The sequence below is a fragment of the Ostrea edulis genome, chromosome 5 (assembly GCF_947568905.1).
Source record: "Ostrea edulis chromosome 5, xbOstEdul1.1, whole genome shotgun sequence".
Classification (NCBI taxonomy): Eukaryota; Metazoa; Mollusca; class Bivalvia; order Ostreida; family Ostreidae; genus Ostrea; species Ostrea edulis.
The window spans coordinates 6,984,819-7,011,668 of NC_079168.1; the positions used below are offsets into that span (position 1 = coordinate 6,984,819).

A 26,850-nucleotide genomic window follows, 5' to 3' on the forward strand; every position below is an offset into this window, starting at 1 on the left:
AGTATTTATTATGATGAGGTACTGATCAGTTTAATAGAATATTATTTATTATGATGAGGTACCGATCAGTGTAATGAAACATTATTTATTATGATGAGGTACCAATCAGTTTATTAAAACATTATTTATTATGATGAGGTACTGGTCAGTTTAATAAAATATTATTTATTATGATGAGGTACCAATCAGTTTGTTAGAATATTATTTATTATGATGAGGTATCGATCAGTTTAATAAAACATTATTCATTATGATGAGGTACCGGTCAGTTTAATAAAACATTATTATGATGAAGTACCAGTCAGTTTGATAAATGTTATTTACTGTGATGAGGTACTGATCAGTTTATTGAAATGCTATTCATTATGCTTGAATATGAAAAGAAAACAATTTAGAAAACATTGAAAAAGAGAAATTAACTTTTTCCCCTTTACCATGGTTACCAGCCCTGTGCTTGGATGCAAGTGCCTGTATGTTGTGTGGCAAATTTTACACTGTCAATTTGCCCATTTGATGGACTTTACAAAATGTTACATATTCTTTTGATACATGTACTTTTGTATCATAAGAGACATCTTGTTTTTTTATGAATATGAAAACCTGTAGGCTGTCACGGTTCCAAAAAATTTGGGTCAGGTCGGTTCAAGATTTTTAATTTGTGTTCGGGTATTTCAGTTCGGGTCAGTGTAGCTATATTAAAATTTCATGATACAAGTTCAAATTAAAAACGTTTTGAAGATCTGGACTATGGTTTAGGCCATAGACTTGACATCCGTGGTACTAGAAACAGCATTGTCACTTCCACTCGTTTTCATTCCATGCTTTCAATGTTTTGTCATTGATGATGTTGGTTCTGTGGCTTATTTTAAATGTGTCTGACATATCTTAAGCACTGTCATTGTTTTGTCCACTATACCATCATTGGACAAAAAATCGAAATACAGCCACACTTTAAATTTTGAACCATGTTGTTTAACTCATTTCTGTTAATGATTCTATCATAAAAATCGAACCTGAACTGAATCCGACCCTAACAACATGACCCATGCATGGTTGTCGGTTATTTCGGGTACCTGTCGTAACCCTACTGTGGGTGAATAGTATGTTACACTAAACCATGTGACCCTCTTTAGATAAAGTTTTATCATTGTAATTATTATCACTGATTTCAGTTTGATTCCTTTACAGGATAGGAAGTCGGCTAGAAGCAGGAGGATCGGCCTCTTTACGATTTAATTCACAGTTTGAGAGCGGGAATCTCAGGAAGGCAATCTGGGTAAGAACTAAAAAATGATTACCATCATGCATATCGAATTATCATCCTAAGTATCGAATTATCATCCTATGTATCGAATTACCATCCTAAGTATCGAATTACTATCCTAAATATCGAATTACCATCCTAAATATCGAATTATCATCCTATGTATCGAATTATCATCCTAAGTATCGAATTACTATCCTCAATATCGAATTACCATCCTAAGTATCGAATTATCATCCTAAGTATCGAATTATCATCCTAAGTATCGAACATGGACACCACAAAAGAGATGCTTCTAACCATCCCCACCCCAAAAGTACAAATATATATAAAAGAAAATCAAAATAAGATAGTGCCCACCATCTTTGTATGTCTGTATGAACATGTACGCTTTGTGTATTAGGAGTGCAACGATACGCTTGCCTCACTATATGATACGTATCACGATACTTTTACCTCACTATACGATACGTATCACGATACTTTTACCTCACTATATGATACGTATCACGATACTTTTACCTCACTATATGATACGTATCAAGATACTTTTACCTCACTATATGATACGTATCACGATACTTTTACCTCACTTTACGATACGTATCACGATACTTTTAAAGGGACTGATTCACGATTTTCCTCCAAATTTTGTTTTTCACTTGAAGTGATTAAAATCTACAGTCTACCAGTAATACATGTATGTTTAGAAGGTTTCACAACAAAATTAAGATTATTCTTTACGAAAGAAGCTCATTATAGATAGTTTTATTATTTGTTTTGAAAACAAAGATTGAGGTGTGTTATTGTTTATGGGGTTTTCACGATAAATCTATATTGATCAAAGTTAAAATTTGTGATTGTACAAAATCAAGATGCTTTAAATTACAAAATTAACATTTCACTGGTTTGTTTGTTCACATAAAAAGACTCAAGTCTTTGTTTACATAACACAGAATCAAAGCTAAAATATTACTTTTATCCTTGTATTCAGACGGCCCAAATGTTGGTTGTCAACATTAAATGAGCTATATTTTTAAATTTTAACATCAAAAATGAAAAGAATTTCTTTCGAAAAACGTGAACCAGTCCCTTTAAGATGTTATGAATAATAACAAATGAACAATTACACTGCTTTTGGTATCATTTAATTGCACCTTTCTGATACATCAGCATGTTTTTCTTTAAAAAGATCACAACATCAACATGATCTATCGTTTTCTTCCATTGCACAGAATCCAAAATGCTCCCATATTGGAGATTTATTGGTCACAGGGGGGAGAAATAATTCAGCAGCATGGTCTGCACCACATTTTCCATTACCGGATGCCATTTTTACAACATAATTCTAAAGCCAACCGGACGGTTCAAATAAATTTGGACCGAGAATACTAAACTGCGGTATAGTGTAAAGTATCGTGAATCAAACCGTCGCATGATATTACCGTGATATACCGTCTCACAGTTAAACATTGCGTCCTTACTCAGTATGTATGTATGTACATGTAATGTATGAATGTGTATGTATGCCTGTTATATTCAGGTGCATTATGACAGAGATTGTATTATACAAATAAGCTTGGCCTGTATTACACGTAATGACCTCAATATTCTTCATAGACCCAGACTGTAATGATTCTGTCGTGTTGACACCTTCATTCTGTTATAATACACCTTCTTACCTTACACTCTATCGTACAGGTTAGGGAGTTCGAGTATGACCTGATTCTGAATCCAGATGTCAACACAAACCACCACCATCAATGGTTCTATTTCGAGGTCAGCAATATGATCGCTGATGTACCGTACAGGTTTAACATCGTCAACTGTGAGAAACTGAACAGCCAGTTCAACTTTGGTAGATATTCAGATACTTTTACTACTTTATATTAATTTAACATTAAAAGGGGATAATCTCTATACACCTGATACATCTGATTTCTCCTTCCATTATGAATTGTGACAGATGGATACTTTTCATAAGGGGGTGCTTTTGATGTAAATGAAGTGTGGAATTTTTTTAACCAATCAGAAACCTTTTAAAGAAATATTTAGAAATCTTTTGCAATCACTTACTTTATTATATACCCATCAATGTATCGTTCTTTGATACTGTGGATTTCACAGAGTGTGATCCAGCTTTCCGGATCACCACACTGTGGTTTTCTGATTCCGTATCAGTATCCTCTGAAACTGATGCCATCACAATTACGTCACAATGCATCAATGCAACGTTATTTGTGGAAAATATTGACTGCGTCACAAACAAAACTTCATACACAAAATATAATTTCATGGTATGTCTGTGATTTTGATAATTTGGATTACATTTATTATCTTATAAATGTGGATTTAAAATGCATAAGGGGGTACACGTCTCATGTGATCTGATGATTCGCGCCTGTCAACTTGATGTAATCCGACTCTTCAGATCAAGTTACTGTAGTAATGAGATATATATATATATCTAACGTATATATATATATATATATATATATATATATATATATATATATATATATATATAAATCTGATGTACTGTTCCTACAGAGTTATATAAAGTATGAGAGAATTCTACATTCCATGTTTTTACATGTTTACATCTATTCTTTAGGAATGAAGCCGGTGATGTTTTCTGTGACAAATGCCATGGATGGGAAGCCATATTGGTTCAGGACAGGCTCTGTGATTTGTTACTATAAAAATCACTTCACCCGCAGCGCCCAGGCAACGGGGGGAGTCAAAGGGAAGACCTACTACACTGCCACCTTCACCGTAACCTTCAAACATGACAAGGACATCTGCTACCTCGCCTACCACTATCCTTACACCTACACAACTCTACAGGTATAGTCTAATTTTCCTTACACCTTAACACACCTGTCTAATTATCTACACCTTTACACACCTGTCTAATTATCTACACCTTTACACACCTGTCTAATCTTATACACCTTTACACACCTATCTAATTATCTACACCTTTACACACCTGTCTAATCTTATACACCTTTACACTCCAATCTAAACATTGTAACCTGTATTTACACCTCTATCTAAACATCTACACCTCTACCTAAACCTCTACACCCCTACCTAAACATTTACACCTCTATCTGAACATCTACACCCCTACCTAAACATTTACACCATAATCTAAACACCTAAACATTTACACCTCTATCTAAACATCTACACCTCTACCTAAACATCTACACCTCTATCTAAACATCTACACCCCTATCTAAACCTCTACACCTCTACCTAAACATATACACCTCTATCTAAACATCTACACCTCTACCTAAACATCTACACCCCTCTCTAAACATCTACACCTCTATCTAAACATCTACACCTCTACCTAAACATCTACACTCCTATCTAAACATCTACACCCCTATCTAAACATCTACACCTCTACCTAAACATATACACCTCTATCTAAACATCTACACCTTTACCTAAACATCCACACCCGTATCTACACCTCTATCTAAACACCTAAACCTCTACACCCCTATCTAAACATCTACACCTCTATCTAAACTTCTACACCTCTATCTAAGCATCTACACCCCTACCTAAACATTTACACATCTATCTAAACACCTAAACCTCTATCTAAACATTTACACCTCTACCTAAACATCTACACCTCTACCTAAACATCTACACCTCTACCTAAACATCTACACCTCTATCTAAACATCTACACCCCTATATAAACATCTACACCCATATCGAAACATCTACAAGCTCTATCTAAACATCTACACCCCAATCTAAACATCCACACCCGTATCCACACTTTTACACCCCAATCTGAATGTCTACACCTCTATCTAAACATCTACACCTCTATCTAAACATCTACACCCCAATCTAAACATCCACACCCGTATCCACACATCTCCACCCCAATCCACAAATTTCACAGATCAGTTAAACTTGATTTGCTGTTTACAGCGATTCACTGAGACCTGCTATGTTATTTACAACAGTTTAGTTGAACCTGATGTTCTGTTAACAATAATTCAGCTGAAGGGTTTTATATGTTGCCTACTTTGCTAGACACACCTGAACCTCTGGGAGCAATACCTGGACCACACCCAGATCTTCTTCAGGAAACAAACTCTGTGTAACACCCTCACCGGAAATGGAGTGCCTGTCCTCACCATCACTGCGCAACCCAAATCACTGAGCAGGGAGTTTGTAGACGACCTCAGTAAGTATCTAAATATAGCATTATTACTGGACCAAATGAGGGAGTTTGTAAACAACCTCAATGAAATTCAATATCTAAATATAGCATCACCACTGAACCAAATCAGGGAGTTTGTAAACAACCTCAATAAATATCTAAATATAGCATCACCACTGAACCAAATGAGGGAGTTTGTAAACAAGCTCAATAAATATCTAAATATAGCATCACCACTGGACCAAATCAGGGAGTTTGTAAATAATCTCAGTTAGATAACACTCTTGTATCTTTATTTTGTAAATTATAGAGTGTTCTGATATGCATTATTAAAATTTGCTACAGATATCAAAATGTTTCGTTGGTATTTAAAGATGGAGTCATCCTTACAAACTATTCTTGATGGATTTGAATAGGGAGTCAACTATACAATACTATGGAGTCATTTAAATTCATGGGGACCACTTTTCGGTGATTTCCAAAATTTTACAATTTTGTTGGGATGTAATTTCATATTTATAGGTTCTGAATCAGACCTGGGGTAATGGTAATGTGTAATGGTAATGCATTGTAATCATTACATTTTTTTTTTAAGTAATGGGATGTAATGTGTAATGCACCCCCTAATTTAGACCTCTTTGGAAATAAAATATGCTATATTACTACATGTATTTGAATAAACAGCAAAATATTTGTTTAGAACAGATCTTGATACATCATTTGATTGACAATCACTCTGATTAACTTCAAATAAATTGTGTTTATAAATTTTCTTTGTATTTTTTTTTTCATTGTAATGTGTAATGTAATTCATTACTTTAGCAAAGTAATTGTAATTTAATTAATTAATTATATGAATGAAAGTAATGGTAATTGTAATTATAATGGTGAAAATTCCAATGTAATTGTAATTTAATACATTACATTTTAAAGTAATTGACCCCAGGTCTGTTCTGAATATTGAAACTTCCTATATATTTTGTATTTTGTTTTAGTTTGATGGGTACCCATGAAAAGTGAGCTCCCACGAAACTTAATGATTTCTCAGTATTATTCTTGTTTTACTGAGTCCGCTTTATGTATCATCCTTGTTTTATTTTAACAAGAAGTCAACGCTACAAATTGAATTATCTTTCTTTCATTTTAACAGAGAGTCGACTTTGCATGTTAAACTTGTTTTATTTTAACAAAGAGTGGACCTTGCATATTAAACTTGTTTTATTTTAACAGAGAGTCAACCTTGCATATTTTACTCGTTTTATCTTTATAGGGAGTCGTCCTTATATATTCTTATCGGGGAGAGTGCACCCAGGAGAAAGCAACTCCAGTTGGGTCATGAAGGGTAACTAATGAACTTTTCTCAATAAAACATTTCCTCTTCACAAAATGAATAAGAAAAATCATACAACTGTAACAAATGAATTACTAATTAAGATTTTAGATATAGAAACAAGGAACTAATTGTGTTGATAAACAAGGAACTGATTATGTTGTGTTATTCAGGTACCATAGATTTCTTGTTGAGCAAGAGGCCAGCTGCCCAGCTACTGAGGGAGACATACATTTTCAAGATTGTACCTATGCTGAATCCGGATGGAGTGATAAATGGATGGTAAGACTGGATTTTACAGTAGTTCTGTTTATTAGGACCTCGTCTATAGGCAGGTGCCCTATAGTGATCAGCCTGAGTGTACGTACATCCATGCTTTGACAGTTTTCTGGACTTGTTTTGTCTATCCCTTCAGCTATTGATCCTGTTGTGAATCTGGATTATAGTAGGTCCTCAGTACCCCTTGCTTGTCGTAAGAGGCAACTAAATGGTGGTGGGGGGGGGGGGGGGGCCTTCAGATGACACCGCAAAAACTTAAGCCCCATTTCACAGCAGGTGTGGCATGATAAAAATCCCTCCCTACTCAAACAAAGACCATAAGTGCCGAGCATAGGCCTAAATTTTGTAGCCCTTCACTGGCAATAGTGACATCTCCATATGTGTGAAAACTTCTCGTGAGGTACGTTAGACAATATTCAATCAACCTTCAGCTATTGAATTGACAATTTATACATGAACTTCTATCAATGGGTTAAAGATGAAGTGTGAGTTTAAGCTTTGTTGATTCATTTCTATGCCCTCAAAATCAAAGATTCGGGGGTATAAAGGTTTTGGCCTGTCTGTCTGTGGCAAAAAACTTTAACCTTGGTCTCATCATTTACACCATAAGAGGTAAAGTTTTCATATTTGGTAAGTGTATTTCTTGTGGCAAGACCTTTCCATTGACACCGACATCTTTGTCCTTGTGACTTCAACATTGACCTTTTTGACTTGGTTCCACTTGTTGTAATTGTTTCACAAACACATCTTTTTTGTGAGAATTATGGATGATATCTATTTGTGCTAAGGAGGAAGACTTTAGAGTGTTAATGATATTTAGTTAGAGTTTGTGTTAAGGAGGAAGACTTTAGAGTGTTAATGATATTTAGTTAGAGTTTGTGTTAAGGAGGAAGACTCTAGAGTGTTAATGATATCTAGTTAGAGTTTGTGTTAAGGAGGAAGACTTTAGAATGTAATGATATCTAGTTAGAGTTTGTGTTAAGGAGGAAGACTTTAGAATGTAATGATATCTACAAAAATGTAGTTAGAGTTTGTGTTAAGAAGGAAGACTTTAGAGTGTTAATGATATCTAGTTAGAGTTCGTGTTAAGGGAGACTTTAGAATGTAATGATATCTAGTTAGAGTTTGTGTTAAGGAGGAAGACTTTAGAATGTAATGATATCTAGTTAGAGTTTGTGTTAAGGAGGAAGATTTTAGAGTGTTAATGATATCTAGTTAGAGTTTGTGGTAAGGAGGAAGACTTTAGAATGTAATGATATCTAGTTAGAATTTGTGTTAAGAAGGAAGACTTTAGAGTGTTAATGATATCTAGTTAGAGTTTGTGCTAAGGAGGAAGACTTTAGAATGTAATGATATCTAGTTAGAGTTTGTGTTAAGGAGGAAGACTTTAGAGTGTTAATGATATCTAGTTAGAGTTTGTGTTAAGGAGGAAGACTTTAGAATGTAATGATATCTAGTTAGAGTTTGTGTTAAGGAGGAAGACTTTAGAGTGTTAATGATATCTAGTTAGAGTTTGTGTTAAGGAGGAAGACTTTAGAATGTAATGATATCTAGTTAGAGTTTGTGTTAAGGAGGAAGATTTTAGAGTGTTAATGATATCTAGTTAGAGTTTGTGATAAGGAGGAAGACTTTAGAATGTAATGATATCTAGTTAGAATTTGTGCTAAGGAGGAAGACTTTAGAGTGTTAATGATATCTAGTTAGAGTTTGTGCTAAGGAGGAAGACTTTAGAATGTAATGATATCTAGTTAGAGTTTGTGTTAAGGAGGAAGACTTTAGAATGTAATGATATCTAGTTAGAGTTTGTGTTAAGGAGGAAGACTTTAGAGTGTTATTGATATCTAGTTAGAGTTTGTGTTAAGGAGGAAGACTTTAGAGTGTTATTGATATCTAGTTCCATATCTGATTTATATTTTCAGTCACAGATGTTCCACGTCTGGTGAGGACCTGAACAGACGGTGGGATAATCCGTGCCCTAAGCTCCACCCCACAATCTACCACTCCAAGGGACTGCTTCAGTACATGCAAATGATAGGCAAAGTTCCCATGGTAAGAAATCGAACATTCTTGTTTATTTCAAAATACACATAGAACAACTGTATTTAAATTCATCTTAGTTTGAATTGTATTACATTGAGAAGTTTGTACTGTTATATGCAACTATGTCTGATGATCTGCCTGTTATATACCAGGTCTGCATTTCTCAAAAGAAACTTAAGTTGAAACTTGGACTTAAGACTGAGATTTGACTCAAACTTTGACTGCTTTTTTATTTAATTGGAGATTTTTACGAGAAACCCAAGCCTGCTATGTCCTATGGTTTGTCTGTCATATTTGAATAATTTTTCTTGTAATCTGTCTTTTTTATTTTCATGTATGAGTTAAAGCTTACAGTCTGCCTGTTGTATATTAATTACGTTTTACATGTATGCCTATTCAATGTGAGTTTTCTCTCATGGAGTAGGTATTTTGTGACTATCAACAATCTGCCTGTTGTACATTAACTATGTTTTATGATCTGCCCACTAAATGTGAGTTTTCTCTCACGGAGTAGGTATTTTGTGACTATCGTACATTAACTATGTTTTATGATCTCCCCACTAATGTGAGTTTTCTCTCACGGAGTAGGTATTTTGTGACTATCGTACATTAGCTATGTTGATCTGCCCACTAAATGTGAGTTTTCTCTCTCGGAGTAGGTATTTTGCGACTATCATGGCCACTCACGGAGAAAGAACATCTTCATTTATGGCTGCTGCCCCACTCTGTCATACATACAGAACGACACAAAAAACCCAGCCTGCACAGGGAATAAAACGGAAGACAACGCATTTAAGGTAGATATATATATTATTTTCATGTATTGTAATGCACTTCACCATTGGTTTGTTTGATATCACGTGTCAAAGTATAGAAATGCGGATTGACTGGGTCTTTCTAATTATAAAGTTTAACAAAAAAACTCGGATTGACCTGTACTTTCTAATAATAGATTAGGGAAATTTTGCTACGTGCAACAATGAATGTGATTCGCTGACGTATGTCATTCCAACCAATTAAATTGTCTTTCAGGTTCACGTCATTACCTATTTCTAAACAATATGGAAGCGAAGCCTGTTTTCCCTAATTTTGTTATGCATTCTTTGAAAAATAATATAACAAATGTAGCCCTTTCATTCAGTCGATCCATAAATATATTGACTTCACAGAAAAGCATATCGACCGAGCACGAAGATATGCTTTTCTGTGAGGTTGATATATCTATGGATCGACCTCATGAAAAGGCTATATTTGTATAATATATATCACATTGAAATGATATATCATACGTAAATAGTAATGAAAAATTCCCATAGGGAAGATAGTGATTTTAGATGTCTGGATATTTTGGAAACCAACATTGTACATGGTGGAAACTATTAGTAGAGACTTCTATAAGATAAAGCTTTATTTATAGTCTGCAGGCATTATACAATGTGGAAAAACATAAACTCTGCAGGCATTGTACAATGTGGAAAAACATAAGCTCTGCAGGCATTATACAATGTGGAAAAACATAAGCTCTGCAGGCATTGTACAATGTGGAAAAACATAAACTCTGCAGGCATTGTACAACGTGGGAAAACATAAGCTCTGCAGAGCTTTTGACTGACATATATATTTTAGCTTACCTAAATCAAATGCGGAAGTGAGCTTTTAGATCAAAATTTATCTGTTGTCGTCGTTAACTTTTCACATTTTCTTCTTACTTGGCCAGTTTCAAACAAACATGGCACAAATCATTCTTGGATAAAGGGGAATCAAGTTTGTTCAAATGAAGGTCCATGCTCCCTCCAAAGGGGAGATAATCAAAAACAGTAAAAATAGGGTGTGGTCATTGGAAAATGAACCACTGGGCCAGAAAATTTGAAATTTACATGAAAGCTTCCTGAAAAAATGTCAGAAGATTAGAAATCAGAGAGGACTATATTACAGAAGCTAATCATAGCATAATTATTGTACCTCACTCTCAGACCATTTGTTTTTTAGACATTACCCAGAATCCTTCACTTGACATCGCCAGTGTTTTCATGGCAGAACTGTAGTTTTGTGGTGGAGAAAGCCAAGGAAACAACGGCACGTGTGGTGGTTTGGCGACAGATCGGCGTCATACGCAGTTACACAATGGAGAGCTCGTACTGCGGGATCGACAAAGACGGCAAATTCAAGGTCTTTCAATTGATTCAGAATTGTTAAGAAAATAGTCTATGAATAGAAAGGTTTTGGAACAATATTTCTACGCATTTTGTTCGAATAGTATCTTCATGTAGACCTTGTCTTAATTTTAGTTCCGAATTATTAACTTTGCATCTAAGCCAGGGTTATTATGTGAATGCATTGATACTTACAGAGTCATCAAAAGTATATCTGAACTTTGACCTTTTGTCTTTCTAGGATCAGCATATTTCCACATTAATGTTGGAGGAGATGGGACAAAAGTTTTGTGAGGGACTGCTGAGGCTGAAGACCAGATTCTCAGGGAAGGACCAGGCAGTGTCCCTCCCATTCACTGAGGGGGGAAACACTACCAACGAGCCTACTCAGGAGTCAGGGTAAGTTAATCAGAAGTCAGGTTACTCAGGAGTCAGGGTAGGTTACTCAGGAGTCAGGGTAAGTTACTCAGGAGTCAGGGTAAGTTACTCAGGAGTCAGGGTAAGTTACTCACTGTCTGTTACAGTTCATCACGTTAAACAATAGGAGAGATAACACTCCCATTACATGATAAGTTTCTATTAGACAGTCTGATTTAGTGAGGGAATATAAGAGATAAATGATGAAGAATGAGACTTTTTGTGTATTCACCTGTGTCATGTACTGTTCAGCCACTAGTAGCAGTTTTGTTCAATGTGTACATAGTGACTGTAAATGTAGACCAGGGGTCGAAATTAACTTTTTCTACCACAGGCTAATTTTAGCCTGTGGGTAAAAAATCCACAGGCTTAAATGAAAACCTACAAGCTAAAATAAAAATAATGAAGCAGTGCTCTTTTTTCATAGTTTTTTGTTTTAATCAATGATTTTCCCCATCATTGATCCTAGTGGGTCAACATGTAGGCATCATTTGAACAAGACACTAAGTTACGTTTAGTTATATGGTGCAATGTTTAGATTTCTCGACCATCGCACCTCTAACCCACAACCTGTTTACTGCAGGTCTAGATCCAATGTCTTGTAATTTCATGCCACATCAGGGGTGTCACTAGTGATTTTTAAAGCAAATCCCGGATTCGTGGTTTATAAGCAGCACGATCACGAGTCCCATGGACTTTTTTGATAATCGTCTACGCGCCGAGCAGTGCACTCGTGTCATCACTACAACCAGACATCAATAAGACAATATGACAATAAATTAAATTAATGTAGATACCATGTAGGTCATTCTGATAAAAATGACTACCGGAAGACTTGGTTAAACATAGACTCCGATTTTTTTAAAAAGATAAATGAATAACAAAAACCTCATACTTGGAATTCAATTTAATCAGCCCTATAAGTGAACAGGACTCGTGGCACATGTTTATATTTTTCATCATAATATGCGATGTCCGACCTCAAAAGCATTTATTTGACTCCGAGTTTCTTTAAAAAAAACATAAAAGAAAAATCCGGATAGAAACGGTTATTGAAATCGGTCGTTCATGTAAGCGTTTGTATGATTCTGAATGCAAGTTTAAGAAAACGAATAGCACATCACCGTATAAAACGGATACAATACGATCATGGTTTGTAAATCACGACTCGCTAAGATTTTCAAGTGTCCACTATTTTTACTCGCTATTTTTCAAATCTACTCGCATTTTGCGAGTATTTCTTGCTAATTTCGAGCCCTGTAGACATGTAGTAAAGGGCAGTTAGGTCCAATATGTATAGAAAAATATGCAAAACATTTCAATTGTTTAAGATATGTACAGTTGACTTTTGATGGCTTGAACTTCCTCTGAGCTTCAAGTTATCGAGAGTCACCTGTCATACACTTTTCTTGTTGTAACCTGATCTGTATTAGTTACGTGGGTATTTGTTGAATGTGATTTTCTGTCAACAGATCTGATTGGTCTGTATTAGTTACGTGGGTATTTGTTGAATGTGATTTTCTGTCAACAGATCTGATTGGTCTGTATTAGTTACGTGGGTATTTGTTGAATGTGATTTTCTGTCAACAGATCTGATGAATTACTAGCAGAGGCTGATGAAGATGTCAATCTTCCTGATGAACAGATTCTGTACGGAGCTGAGGATGAGGAATATGATGAAGACGACGAAGATGAAATGTACGAGGAAGATGAAACTTACGATGATGACAGAAACTAGTTGGAGTGGAAACTAGAAGAGATGATGGCAGCATGAGATTGGACAGATCTCATTTGGAGGGAGGGGGTAATGGCGGAGATGAAGGTCACAAACAGAGACAGGAAGCCTGGGTATCCGTTGATGTGTGACAGGATTACCCTGTCATTGGATACAGTGGAACTGAACACTTTATTAGGCAATAGAGTCATGTAGATTATAGTAGCAGGATATATAGACAGATACTGTCTCTTTGATGATCTATTTTATACATGTATTGTACAGTGACAAACTTCTCAGCCACTAGATGGCACACAATCACACAAATAGTCACCACAGGGATTTTGGTTTTCCGTTCAGATATATTTCAGACACATTGTGTTCTTTTATAGTGAGTATGCAGGTGACCAAGTTCTTTTAAGCATATCATTGATATATCAGTTTTAGAGAGGAAAGTTACAGATGTGGTTGTGAATGTCTCTAGAATAATGATGACAGGTTCATCATTGAGTATGTTTAATAATAAAACTTTTGTTAACACTGATTTAATTTGGAGATTTTGATCACCTGATTGAGTTGCAGGTGCTTGTTTAGTGAACATGTGCTATAAAGATGAGTGGTCACATCAACTGGGCATTATCATAGTTTTCATGACGAAACAGTTATTTCTAAAAATCAGTGGTGTGTAAACATTTATCACCCGTCATTTGCATCTGATGTTTTCTTCATACAAGATCACAAGGATTTGATAAATCTATTATTTTAAGAGTTGTATTCTAAAACTTCACCTCAATCCAAGGTACCTGAGTAATGTTTTTGTAGGGTGTGAGTGTAATGTACTTGTACTATGACTTAGCATTGAGATTTCTAGACACTACATGTATAGGAGTGTATTGTATTTTAATTTTTTTTTTTTCTTTTGGTATATTTCAAGCTGCCTAAAAGTAATGCATGGAAATGACCTTGATAGATTTACACATGTCCTCAGTATTAGATAATAAGTACAATTTAGAGCATTAACAATCAGCAGACTGTACAATCAGCAGACTCGGTGCCTACTCTGTGTGATTGTTATACACGCCTAGTATTGATTACATTTTCAAATTTTTGGTGCAATACATAAAGGAGTATTATGCTGCATGTATAACTCTGTTGTTGATTTATAAAGTTTTTAAGTTTTCCCTAATGAGCTCAGAGAATCTGAAATTACGTTCATTATATGGGCCTGGGTCCTACTTTTCATGGCAACAAGCTTTGTAAAAATATTTAACAAGATAAAAATAAACAAAATATGAATTATACTGTTATGTTTAAAGTATAATCTGGCACCAGGGCCGTAAAATGTACACAAATTCAATTTTGATCCAAGTTTTACTTTCACAAAAAGGAACAAAAATTGAAGAACTGAATTGAGACTTTGATCACAAGTGAGCTTCTCGAAGTGTTAAGGCCCGGGGGGGGGGGGGGGGGGGGGGGGGGCTGATACAAGTTCCTGGGAGAATTTAATTTTGATAATAATTTGTGATTATCGTGATTTCTTTCGCTCAAACTGATGGAGAATGGGCCAGGACTACTGTGAAAAACATTTTGCACTGTAGATATTGTCAGTGATTTTATAACTCGACCTTTTCTTGCTCAATTTATTGACACAGAGTAATAGTGATTGTTTGTACAAAATGTAGATTGTTTGTGATCTGCTAGGTGACAGACCATGGACTTGTTATGGAGATTGTAAGCGAAACCACATGCAGTGGTGTTGAAAAATGATGTGTAAAACATATGTCAAAACAGAAAATGTTAAAGTGCTGTGATACAACAAGCCTTGTTCCAAAATCATTGGATAAACTTGTGATAATTGTAATTTATTTGTCTCTCTCCAATGTACTGCAATAAGATGTTTGTGAACATGTCCTGTATTCTGTGTATAAACCTCTTCAGTATTCTGTGAACCCCTACAGTATGTACTCTTCTACAGTACTACAGTACTCTTCTACAGTACTTGGTACAGTGGTTTGATACAGTTGTATGCCTTGATGAATTGTCACAGTTAATACCTGTTAGGTTCTATATAGTTGTGTTGCCTTTAACTGTTTTATGAATATTGACTTGTAGCAATTTTAGCTCTTTTAGTCTCTAGAGACGAGTGTTAACTGGATATTGTTTTGTTTATATATTTGGAGAGAGAAGGGTTAATGATTAGATTTAACATTAGTTTATACATTACTGAGCAATATCATCATGAAATATGTTGGAGAGAATTAATCTTGTTGTGTATGCGAGTTGTGTATGTATGTTATGCATAGATACTAACATTACGTAATGTTTACCAATAAAAGGAGGTGTTACCAGATGCTGGGTTTGGAATTTTGATATTGTGGAATATTATCTGTACGTATTTCATTGCCCATGCAAGGCTTGAAGCCAACATTTTGTGTCACCAGTCCAGCCGGACTGATGGGATATTATTTCAACCAGTCCGCAGAAAAATTTACCAGTCCAACAGTTTTCCAGAAATAATTAAGCATATTTCATTAATGTTATTAAAATGAAATTTAACTCAAAATGCCTCAGACAGTATTATAGCACTTAAATGTGGGATTTATATTTACGAATCAGATTCGTCTGATATTTACAGATCGAAGCATGCTAAATGTGTGTATAAAATTTCATAAACTACACTTATATTTTCCAAAATGATGCTTTAAAAAGTTAACCATCCCATCGGACTGACTAAAACAAATGTCAGTCAGTCCACCAGACTTTTAACCAGTCACAGACTGAAGGGCATATGTTAATTTCGAGCCCTGCCATGGAAGTAGTGATACTTTTTCACTAGTATTCAGGTGACCGATAAGGCCTGTGGGCCTCTTGTTTGTCAGTAACCTGGCTCGATTTAAAAACTGATCATACGCAGAACAAGCTCTTGCGTATCAAATAAGTTGAGAGATATAAACACCATATGCAGGTGATATTGCTACATAAATATGGGAAGTTGACAATGGAGAAGCTGATGTCATCCCGTTTGTCATAAAGTTGAGTTGTTAGTTTGCCGTTAACATCTATTAGATTTTCAATAAAATATTTAAGTACGAAGCAGATGTGGCCTTTTAAGACAATTTAACCATCAGTTGTTTTGTTCGTTTTTAGCTATTTCGAATCCATATGTTATGAAATGAATCTGTTGATTCGTCTTAGTTTACAATCATTCTGTTTTAATCGTTTTCCGTGGGGATCCGGGTTAGAATACGTCCTCAGTACCTCTTGCTTGTTGTAAGAGGTGACTAAATGGGACGGTCCTTCGGATGAGACCGCAAAAACCGAATCCCGTGTCACAGCCGGTGTGGCACGATAAAGATCCCTCCCTGCTCAAAGGCCATAGGCGCCGAGCATAGGCCGAAATTTTGCAGCCCTTCACCGGCAGTGGTGACGTCTCCATATGAGTGAAATATTCTCGAAAGGCCAATCAATCAATCTCGTTGTATCTCTGGTTTTAACACATCACATATTTGCAGAATACCGGTACATTATACGAACTTTCACTTTACATCTCACAAAGGCGACAAACCATTTACACACACCGAACTCGTTCGCTTTAAAATTTTATATGATAAATATGTATACCAGGTACAGAACTATAACCAAATTCAAGTTCAATTATCTTCAATTAAATGCAAGTCCGTTTAAAAAAGGCCTTGTGTAGGGGAAATTGTTGCAAAATTAGTTATCTTGTTTAGTGCTGTTTTGGGGGGTGGGGTGGAGATGAAAATCTCATATTAACTGAATAGGATTTTAATATCGTTTGTTAAGATGGTAGCCAGAGAGAAAAAAACAATAATTTTTTAAGTTATATCATAATTCTCATTTTATTTCGCATTGGGGTTGTTGCTTTTTTGTTTTTATATTATTTTTGTGAAACCATATTCTGTCTCAAACGAAAATGACAGCCGAGAAAAGGGGTAGTACCCACAGGCGTTTGCCTCATATTCTTCATAACAGGTTATAATTATCTTAAAATACATGCCCATAAGTTATAATACTCTATTAAAGATACGCACGCATTCGTAACTTATGAAGTATATGAAACGGTGGAACCTGGGGACGACTTCCCGCTTTCTTCGTAATTCGAAATGAAAGTCATATTCAGGCTCCTATTGAGTTTAGCACAATAGAACCTACCCGAACCTTTCCGATCATGAAACCAGTTTGATTTTACTATATAGATAATTACTGAAAGGTAATTAAGATGTAGGTTTAAATTATTTGCATAAGTTTAATAATGTACTTCCGTTTACATTATTAGTCCTGGGGCTTTCCCATTGTGAAGTGGCGTACAGGAGTTAAAGAGTTCTAGAACGCGAGACCGTTAAATATAACTCTGATGCGATCGGCAACGCATTTTGTTTCTTTTCCTTTTTGTTCGGTGTCCCTTGTTCAAACATGAGGTGAGAAATAAATTACAATTTCCTATTTTGCAGATTTTTCTCACGAATCTCGCGATTATGGAGCAAATGATAATTATTCTCAATATGTTTTTACCTTTGCATTTTACGCAGAACTGATTTATTTTCTGTCTTATTTGAATTTTCCAACAATATTCCAATTGAAATGTAGCCTGTGGCTATAGATTAAAGTGAAATGTTGTACTTTACTTTATGAACAATAATATTTCAAATGCATAAGTCAATTTTCATTGTCACAATAAAGCACTTGCTCTAATTCTGGGGCGTGTATCATATATCACAAAACTTTCAAATGACGATTTGATCTGTACATCTCTTAAGAATTTATGTGATTCATTCATTCAATATTTTATTCTTCCATAGTGCAGAGAGTACATTCATATCTTATATTAATGAGGAATCATATAACATATAAACAAACATGAAAATGTGAGAACAAAGAAGGAAGGAAAGAACAAAACATAATTACATGTAAACGAATAAAAAGAAAGTATAACATACAAGGAACTCAGTGTATTACTAACTTTTAATTTGATTTACATATGCTTCTTTTATATATGGCAAATACTTTTATTAAATGATTCCCACACAAGTAGTAGCTGTTTTTCCTCCTGTACCAGCAGTGTATAGATTGGGGCTTTACCTAACATGGACTCCGTTTACCTGATCAGGATATAGGGCTCACGGCGGGTGTGACCGGTCAACAGGGGATGCTTATTCCTCCTAGGCACCTGATCCCACCTCTGGTGTGTCCAGGGGTCCGTGTTTGCCCAACTATCTATTTTGTATTGCTTGTAGGAGTTATGAGATTGATCACTGTTCGTTATCTTCACCTTGCATGTATGATAAATCTTCATCAACAGCACAGATCTCTGCACAGATGCATAGATCAAGGTTTGTAATATCGTCCCAAAATTGGTCTCTGATTGGAGACAACTGCAGGCAATGTATTTAAACGTCCAGAGTTTAACTAAGGTTTTAATAATTTTGGTTTCTTGTTTGGACCACATAACTTTCCAAATTCTTGGCAATCCTTTTCCATTACGTAGCTATTAATTGTGTCAAATCTGAGTCAAAATATGTACGTTTATTCCATTCACAATCTTCGTAAAGTTTTACAGGTTTTTCCAAGTAGATTTGTTTGGGAACGCACCTGATTCCAAGTTAGACGTAAGATGTTGCGGGGTTTTTTTTCCCGCCAATATATTGTGAGAGAAATTGCACAATTTTCCCACAAACTAATTTCTATTTATCAGTTTCAGATATGATAGGTCTTGGACCTAGTAAGCTTTAACACATATCGGACCGCGTTGAAATATTTAGGCTTTGAATATGTTTGACGATGAATATTTAAATCCATGTTACATCTGAAGAGCCTGGGGTTTAAGATTATTTCAAATTTCACATCCTTATAAAATAGTAGGTTTGACTACTTAGATTTACAAAAATTACTGGATTGGAATTTTCTGTGTTTAACGGGCTTTCAAGCGAGCTCTTACTTTCCTAAAGTTTCTTTTCTTTTTTCTTTTTCTTTTGGTCAGATGCCCTTATTTTCCTCATCTAAGCTTCAAACTCCTCATAAAAGCCTTATATTTTCATGAAAATCCTAATTTTACATTTTTCTCTCTCACTTTTTCGATAAGCAAAACTTGCTGAAAGGTAATCAAATCAAACCTTGGTGCATTTTAAACCAGTCATTGAAAATAAGTTATATTAGAGCATACAGCAAACTTTAGTGTTTTAATCCATCTTGGTATGGAACATGTCAAACAGCATTTGACCCAATGACAGGTTGTATTGGCAAACTAGATTGTTATAACGATCATAGAATTTGCGAAATCCTGACTTTTAACGAGACTGTCGAGTACCACCAGCCGTTTGCCTCATATTCTTCATAATAAGTTGTAATTCTCTTAAAATACTGTGGGACCTGATGATGACTTTCTACTTTCTCAGTAAGGAAATTTAGTTTCTGATTCCCTTGTTCGTAGTTAGTCTTTTGATTTCACGATACGCCGACCTTGTCATGTAATATGTATTGATACATGTTTTCCGTTTTCCTTCCGTTGCGTTTTCCGTTCCGCGTTTTAGCAATACCCGCCCCAATTATTGATGCGGAAGTTGTATTTCGCATTTTAAATAAATAAATAAACAGTGCAGTGACCAAAAGGAAAGTCATATAACCAGGCTCCTATTGAGTTGATAACATAATGGAACCTGCCCGGACCTCCCGATGGTAGTACCAGTTTGAGTCTGATAAATAGGGAATTACTGAAAGCTAATCAAATAAAGGTTTTGATTATTTGCATAAGTTTGATAATATATAGTACTTCCGTTTATATCAAATTAGCTGTGGGGTTTTCCGGTTCTGTTGTGGCATGTTAAATTGTAGTTTACACCCCCTGTAAACGTGAAACCGTTAAATGTAACTCTGATGCGATCGGCAACGCGTTTTCTTTCTTTTCTATTTTTTTCGGTATCCGTTTTTTAAACATGAGATGAGAAATAAATTGCAATTTCTTATTATTTTTTCAGATTCTTCTCACGAATTTCGCGTTTAAGCAACTGACAATTATCTTCGATATGTTTTTACTTTTGCATTTTACGTAGAACTAAATCTGTTTTATGGGAATTTTCCATTAATATTTCCACAGAAATGTACACTGTAGCATGCGACTAATATCAACGTGAAATTTTGTACTTTACTTAATGAACAATAATATTTCAATTTTCACAAGTCAATTTTCATTGTCACAATAAAGCACTTGCTCTAATTCTAGGGCGTGTATCATATATATCACAAAACTTTCAAATAACGATTTGATCTGTACATTTCTTAAGAAATTATGTGATTCATTCATCCAATATTTTACAACTCCTTGCAGAGAGTAAATTAGAACTCCATACATGTATATCACATTAATGATGAATCATATAACATATATATTACTATGAAGATGTGAGAACAAAGAAGACATGAAAGAACCTTGCATGTATGTAAGTACAATGTATATGTAATTGACTGAAAAGAAAGAAATTATGATATACAAGGAGCTCGGCGTACTGAGTATTTACTAATTTTTAGTTTAAATTACATATGCTTATTTTGTACATGGCAAATGCTTTTATTAAATATTGTTATTATTTTATTAGATAAATGATAATTCCCCAGATATAAGTGGTAGATGTTTTCTCTCATCTGTTTTATTAGTGGATCAGATTAGGGCTTTACCTAACATGTGTGTATATGAAAGGTGAAGATAACGAACAGTGATTAATCTCGTATAACTCCTACAAGCAATACAAAATAGAGAATTGGGCAAACACGGACACCTGAATATACCAGAGGTGGGAGCAGGTGTCTAGGATGAGAAAACGTCCCCTGTCGAACGGTCACATCCGCCGTGAGCCTTATGTCTTGATAAAGTAAACGGAGTAATTCGTTGCCAAAATCATTGTGCCAAGAACGGCATAACAATCGGTAGAAACACGTAAGAAAGTATCTCACTCAATGATCTTTTTCATCAAAAGCACAGAATTCTGCACGGTTACACAGATCAAGGTTTGTAATATTGTCCCAAAATTGGTGTCCGAGGAAAAGTTGAGACAAATGCAGGCAATGTCTTTACATTCACAATTACATAAATGGCATGTATATGTGTTTCTCCGGGAGGAATTGTCCAGAGTTTAACAAAAGTTTTCATAATTTTGGTTTCTTGTATCGACCACATTATTCTCAACATTCTTGACAATCCCTTTCCATTATGTAACTGTATAAATCGTGTAAAATCTTAATCAAGATATGTTCGTTTATTCCATCCACAATATTCTTTTAAAAAGAGAAATAACGGATTTTACAGGGGGGGGGGGGGTTTCCAGGTAGATTTCTTTTGGAAGGTACCAGATTAAAAGTAAAATTGAGGTAAGATATTGCGTCTTAGGAATATTTATCTAGAATGACTAGTATATTAATGAATCCATGCTTGTTTTCCCGTGGATTACACAAAATTGTAAAAAGATTGAAGAGAAATATGTTTTCACCAGTACATTGTGAAAGAAATTACACAGTTTTCCTTAAAACAATAATTTCTTTTTATCAATTTCAGATATGATAGGTCTTAGACCTCGTAAGTTTTCACACACATCGGACTTCATTAAAATACTTTGGCATTGAATATCTTTGACGTTGATGTAACATCTGAAGATCTTGGGTTTTAAAATCATTCCAATTGCACATCCGTATAAAGCAGAGGATATGGTTATTTTATTTGATAAAGATTTACAAGAGTAACTGGACTGGAATTTTCTGAAGAGAAGTGTTTTATAGAGTAGTAAGATCGTCTGTCTTTATTGCATGCCTCCTTTGTCCTGGAGAGAGATTTAAAATGAAGGTTTTCAATGATCCCAAGGTGATTGTATTCACTTTTTACAGGGATAATTTCGTCGCCTATTAACCATTGATTTGAGACGGCATTATGAGATTTACCGAATACTATAATACATGATTTTCAAGCGTTGAAAGAGAATTTCCATCTTCAAGAAAACTGAATGCTACATCCAGCATGTTCCTCAGTGAGTGCATATGGAGTTGACGATACCAAGTTATTCATATAACCCAGATAAGACGTCGCCTTGCCATATTCCTTGTCTGACTATTGGAAATTTACAATTACAGCACTTTTACTATCAATGTCCATAATTTTTCCTTGATACCTATTTTGTTAATTTTGTAAAGCAATCTCTTTTTCCATACCCCATGGGGATATTGGTCAAAAAAGGTCCTTAGTATCACTTCCTTGTCGTATTTCTGGATATAACTTTGTTTGGCTTGGTTTTTGTCGACGAATTAATTTCCAAACTAAGATAAGACAAGATGAGCTTTATTTTCAGTGGGCATGACAATATAACAACGAAACATTTAAGCTCCAGGGAGCTTTTAGACGAACATACAATGTATTTACAAAAACATATTAACATAGATCGATTACCATTTACACACACCGAACTCGTTCGCTTTAAAATTCTTTATGATAAATATGTATACCAGGTACAGAACTATAATCAAAATCAAGTTCAGTTATCTCAAACGCAAGTTCGTTTTTTAAAAAGGCTGTGCTTGGGGAAAATTGTTGAAAAAATTATTGATCTAGTATAGTGCTGTTTTAGGGGGTGGGTGGGGGTTAAAACCTCTTATCAACTGATTGTATCATTGCTGTGGTGTTTTTCCTTTGATGATCACTGTCTTTTTATTTTTGATACACCATGACTGGTTGTGCTCTAACAACCATACTCTATCAAGATAGAGCATGCCAGGGTGAATCGACAATCTCAATGACATTTGACCTTACATTGAAGGAGAAAAAACATAAACAAATTAGCCAATTTTATTATCAATAAAACAAACTCAAATAAACGTATTGGAGGCATACTCACACACAGTACCTTTTCTAACCCTCGACTGGTATCGGAAGATACACTCGTTCAAGGATACTCTAAATATTACATAGAATTTTAATATCGTTTGTCAAGATGTCAGCCAGAAAAAAATATTTGAAAAGTTAAATCATAATTAAATCATCTTTTCCGAATTGGGGTTGTTATTTGTTTTCAAACCACATTCTGTAACTAGCAAAGGTGGGGAGGGGGTGGGGGCTGTCAGAAAATGACAAAGCCAGGATAACGGGTAGTACCCACAAGCGTTTGCTTTATATTCTTCATAATAAGTTATATTCTCTATTAAAAATAGGTACGCATTAGTATAGCTTTTAGAAGTACGTATATGAAACAGTGGAACCTATGAGGATGACTTGCCGTTTTCTCCATAATTCGAAAGAAATATAGTTTCCGATTCCCTTGTTAATAGTTAGGCTTTTAATGCATATAATAGGTATTGATACATGTTTTCCATTTCCCTTCCGTTGCGTCTTCCATTCCGCTTTTTAGCAACACCCGCCCCAATGCGGAAGTTCGATTTCGCATTTTAAATGAATAAATAAACAGCTAGTGCAGTGACCAAAAGGAAAGTCATATCTTCAGGCTCCTATTGAGTTGATAACATAATGGAACCGAACCGGACCTTCCAAATGTAGGTCCAGTTTGAATCTAATATATAGGGAATTACTGAAAGCGAATTAAATAAAGGTTTTGATTATTTGCATAAGTTTGATAATGTACTTCCGTTTAGGTTAAATTAGCTGTGGGGTTTTCCGGTTCTGTAGTGGCGTATAGGAGTTAAAGAGTAGTTTACATCCCTGTAAACGCGAGATGGTTACATGCAACTCTGATCGATGTGATCGGCAACGTGCTTCGTTTCTTTTCCTTTTTTCCGGTATCTCATGTTCAAACATGAGGTGAGAAATAAATTGCAATTTCTTAATTTTCAGATTTTCTCACGAATTTCACAATTATGGAGCAATTGATAAATGTTCTTGATATGTTTTTACCTTTGCATTTTACGCAGAACTAATTTATTTTCTGTCTTATTTGAATTTTCCATCAATATGTCCATCGAAACGTAGCATGTGACTAAGATTAAAGTGAAATTTTTGCACTTTACTTTATGAAAAAGAATATTTCAAATGCATAAGTCACGATTTGATTTGTACATCTCAAGAATTTATGCGATTCACAACGACATAAAAGCGATCGTATATCACATCAGGCGCGGATGTAGAAAATTTTCAAAGGGTGGAGGGGTTGAACCAGAGGAATAAGTTGTTGATATCAAGATATGTATTTTGTATTTCTTTATCATCTGCATGGGGTTTTATAGGCTAGCTACCACTTAAAAACAATGTTTATTGCTCAGGGGTGCCAGAATATCCCCATGTTCAACAAGCATTTTGGAGAACCATCAGTTCAAAATGACAACTAAGCAGTGCTTCGAAAGACCAGCCCTTTTGTATCTTTTTGCCCTCATTCTGTTAAATGCAAATAATTGCCACCAAACCCAGGACCCCGACCACCAAAATTGCCATGTCAAATATGTGGTAAAGCATGCAAGTGGTCAAGAGAAGTCACTCCATAGCATGTAATAACTGTGGATTGTGGTTTCACAGGCAATATGCTTGAATGTGAACACCTGTGTTTATGCAGCTTTTGAGAGGACTGATGTCAGTTGGTATTGTTGTCAGTGTGGGCTCCCGAATTTCAACACAAGCTTCTTTGAAGATGTTGAGATTGACAATACGGAGAACAGCTGTGACACGCCGCCAGATTCATCACACATCTCCATGGCCTCAGACTTCGATCCTGACAGAGTTAGGTCATCCCAACACACATCATCACAATCATCTTCAAACAGAGCCCAGGAACAGCGATTTGACAAAAATAAACTGCGTGCTATTATCGTCAACTTCCAAAGCATCAAAGCCAAGAGAGAGTCTCTCTGGAACTTATTGTCAGACATCGAGCCCGGCATCGTCATTGCCATGGAGACCTGACTACATGCATGAATCGCAGAAAAGGAGGTCCTCCCAGATAATTACCAGTTCACCGACCAAGTGACCCACATGAAGCTAGGTGTAGCAGTCATCGCCAAATTGAACATTACTGGGGTCCAAGTCGATACAGACACTACCACCGAATTTACAGCAGCTGTCTTTACCGACCACCAAGCAGAAAGGCAGAATTTACATAGGAATTGTGCTCAGCTATCAGGAATCTTGCGAGGAGATATCAAGGTTCAGTAATATGGATCGGAGGCGATGCCAATCTGCCCGACAACCCGACACATATCAACTCGATCTTCATTGACACGATATTTGGCATTGGAGGGGAACAGGTGGTAGACTTTCCTACCCGAGATATCAACACCCTGGATTTCTTCATCACAAATCGTCCCTTTTTGCTGAGTAGGTGCATACCATGCCCGGGCCTTAGTGATCATGAAATTGACATGGTCGACACAAACAGAACCATCTAGACATAAAGCAGTCAGGAGTCTCATCCACTTATGGAAGAGAGCCAACACAGCAAAACTGGTAGAGGATCTTGACCATGACGTAGCAAATTTCCTGGACAGCTTAGCAGAGGACACACCCATAAACAACCTTTGGACCACCTTTAAAACAATCTGCCTTAACAACATCACTAAACATATACCAACTAAGTGGACCTTGAGGAGATTTAACCAGCCATGGTGTAACAGGAAGATTAAGCAGCTTTCGGGGGGCAAACGCGAAGAGCCTTCACCAAGTACAAAATATCAGTCAGGGACAAGGACAGACAGAGATCCAGGTGTCTCTGCAGAAGTCAATTCAACAGGAGTATAAAAGTGCCTACAATTCATATATATATCAACATGGTGCAGGAGGACTCTAACAGCAAGAAACTCTACTTCTTCATTAAGAGTAAGAAGTGCGACAGTACTGGGACTGCTCCGCTTCGAAGCAATGACGGGAATCTACGTGGAAATCTCCTCAATCATTAATTCTCGTCAGCGTTCACTACGGAGGATATATCCAAAATACCAGATATAGGCACCAGTACCACTCTTTCTACACCAGACATCACATAGAAGGGCGTGCTGAAGCTCCTGTTAGGTCTCAATCCAAATCAGGCGACTGGTCTTGATGAGATTTCTACCAAGTTCCTGAAAGAGATGACCCACTCAGTTACACCAGCACTCACCAAGATCTTCCAGGAATCATCAATCAAGGTCAAACACCAGAGGACTGGAAGTTAGCAAACGTCTCACCGATATTCAAGAAGGGTGGTAAGGCAAGCTTGCATATTATCGACAGGTGTCCTTGACCTCTGTGTGCTGTAAGGTGGTAGAGCATATCATCCACAGCCATCTTATGAACTTCTTTGAACATCTTAACCGACTACCAACACGGATTTAGGAAAAACCGGTCCTGTGAGTCCCAACTAATAACAATGATTCAGGGTCTCGCCATGGACATCGAAAACAACACCCAGATCGATGCAGCCCTGTTAGTTTTCTCGAGAGCATTTGACAAGGACCCATATGAGAGGTTGCTCACCA

General features: G+C 35.8%; 1 protein-coding gene across 2 annotated transcripts in view; it reads left to right on the top strand.

Moving 5' to 3' along the window:
* LOC125651005 (cytosolic carboxypeptidase 1-like) overlaps positions 1-15,751 on the top strand; it is a 39,873-nt gene extending 24,122 nt beyond the window's left edge. For both annotated transcript variants that reach the window (XM_048879605.2, XM_056167138.1), the window contains 11 exons: positions 1,189-1,276; positions 2,966-3,122; positions 3,879-4,111; positions 5,339-5,492; positions 6,739-6,810; positions 6,972-7,080; positions 8,997-9,126; positions 9,777-9,914; positions 11,107-11,286; positions 11,512-11,669; positions 13,278-15,751. In XM_048879605.2, coding sequence (XP_048735562.2) covers positions 1,189-1,276; positions 2,966-3,122; positions 3,879-4,111; positions 5,339-5,492; positions 6,739-6,810; positions 6,972-7,080; positions 8,997-9,126; positions 9,777-9,914; positions 11,107-11,286; positions 11,512-11,669; positions 13,278-13,425 — 1,567 coding nt within the window. In that variant the 3' untranslated portion in view covers positions 13,426-15,751. The remainder of the gene's footprint in view (positions 1-1,188; positions 1,277-2,965; positions 3,123-3,878; positions 4,112-5,338; positions 5,493-6,738; positions 6,811-6,971; positions 7,081-8,996; positions 9,127-9,776; positions 9,915-11,106; positions 11,287-11,511; positions 11,670-13,277) is intronic.
* The last annotated feature ends 11,099 nt before the right edge of the window (positions 15,752-26,850 follow it).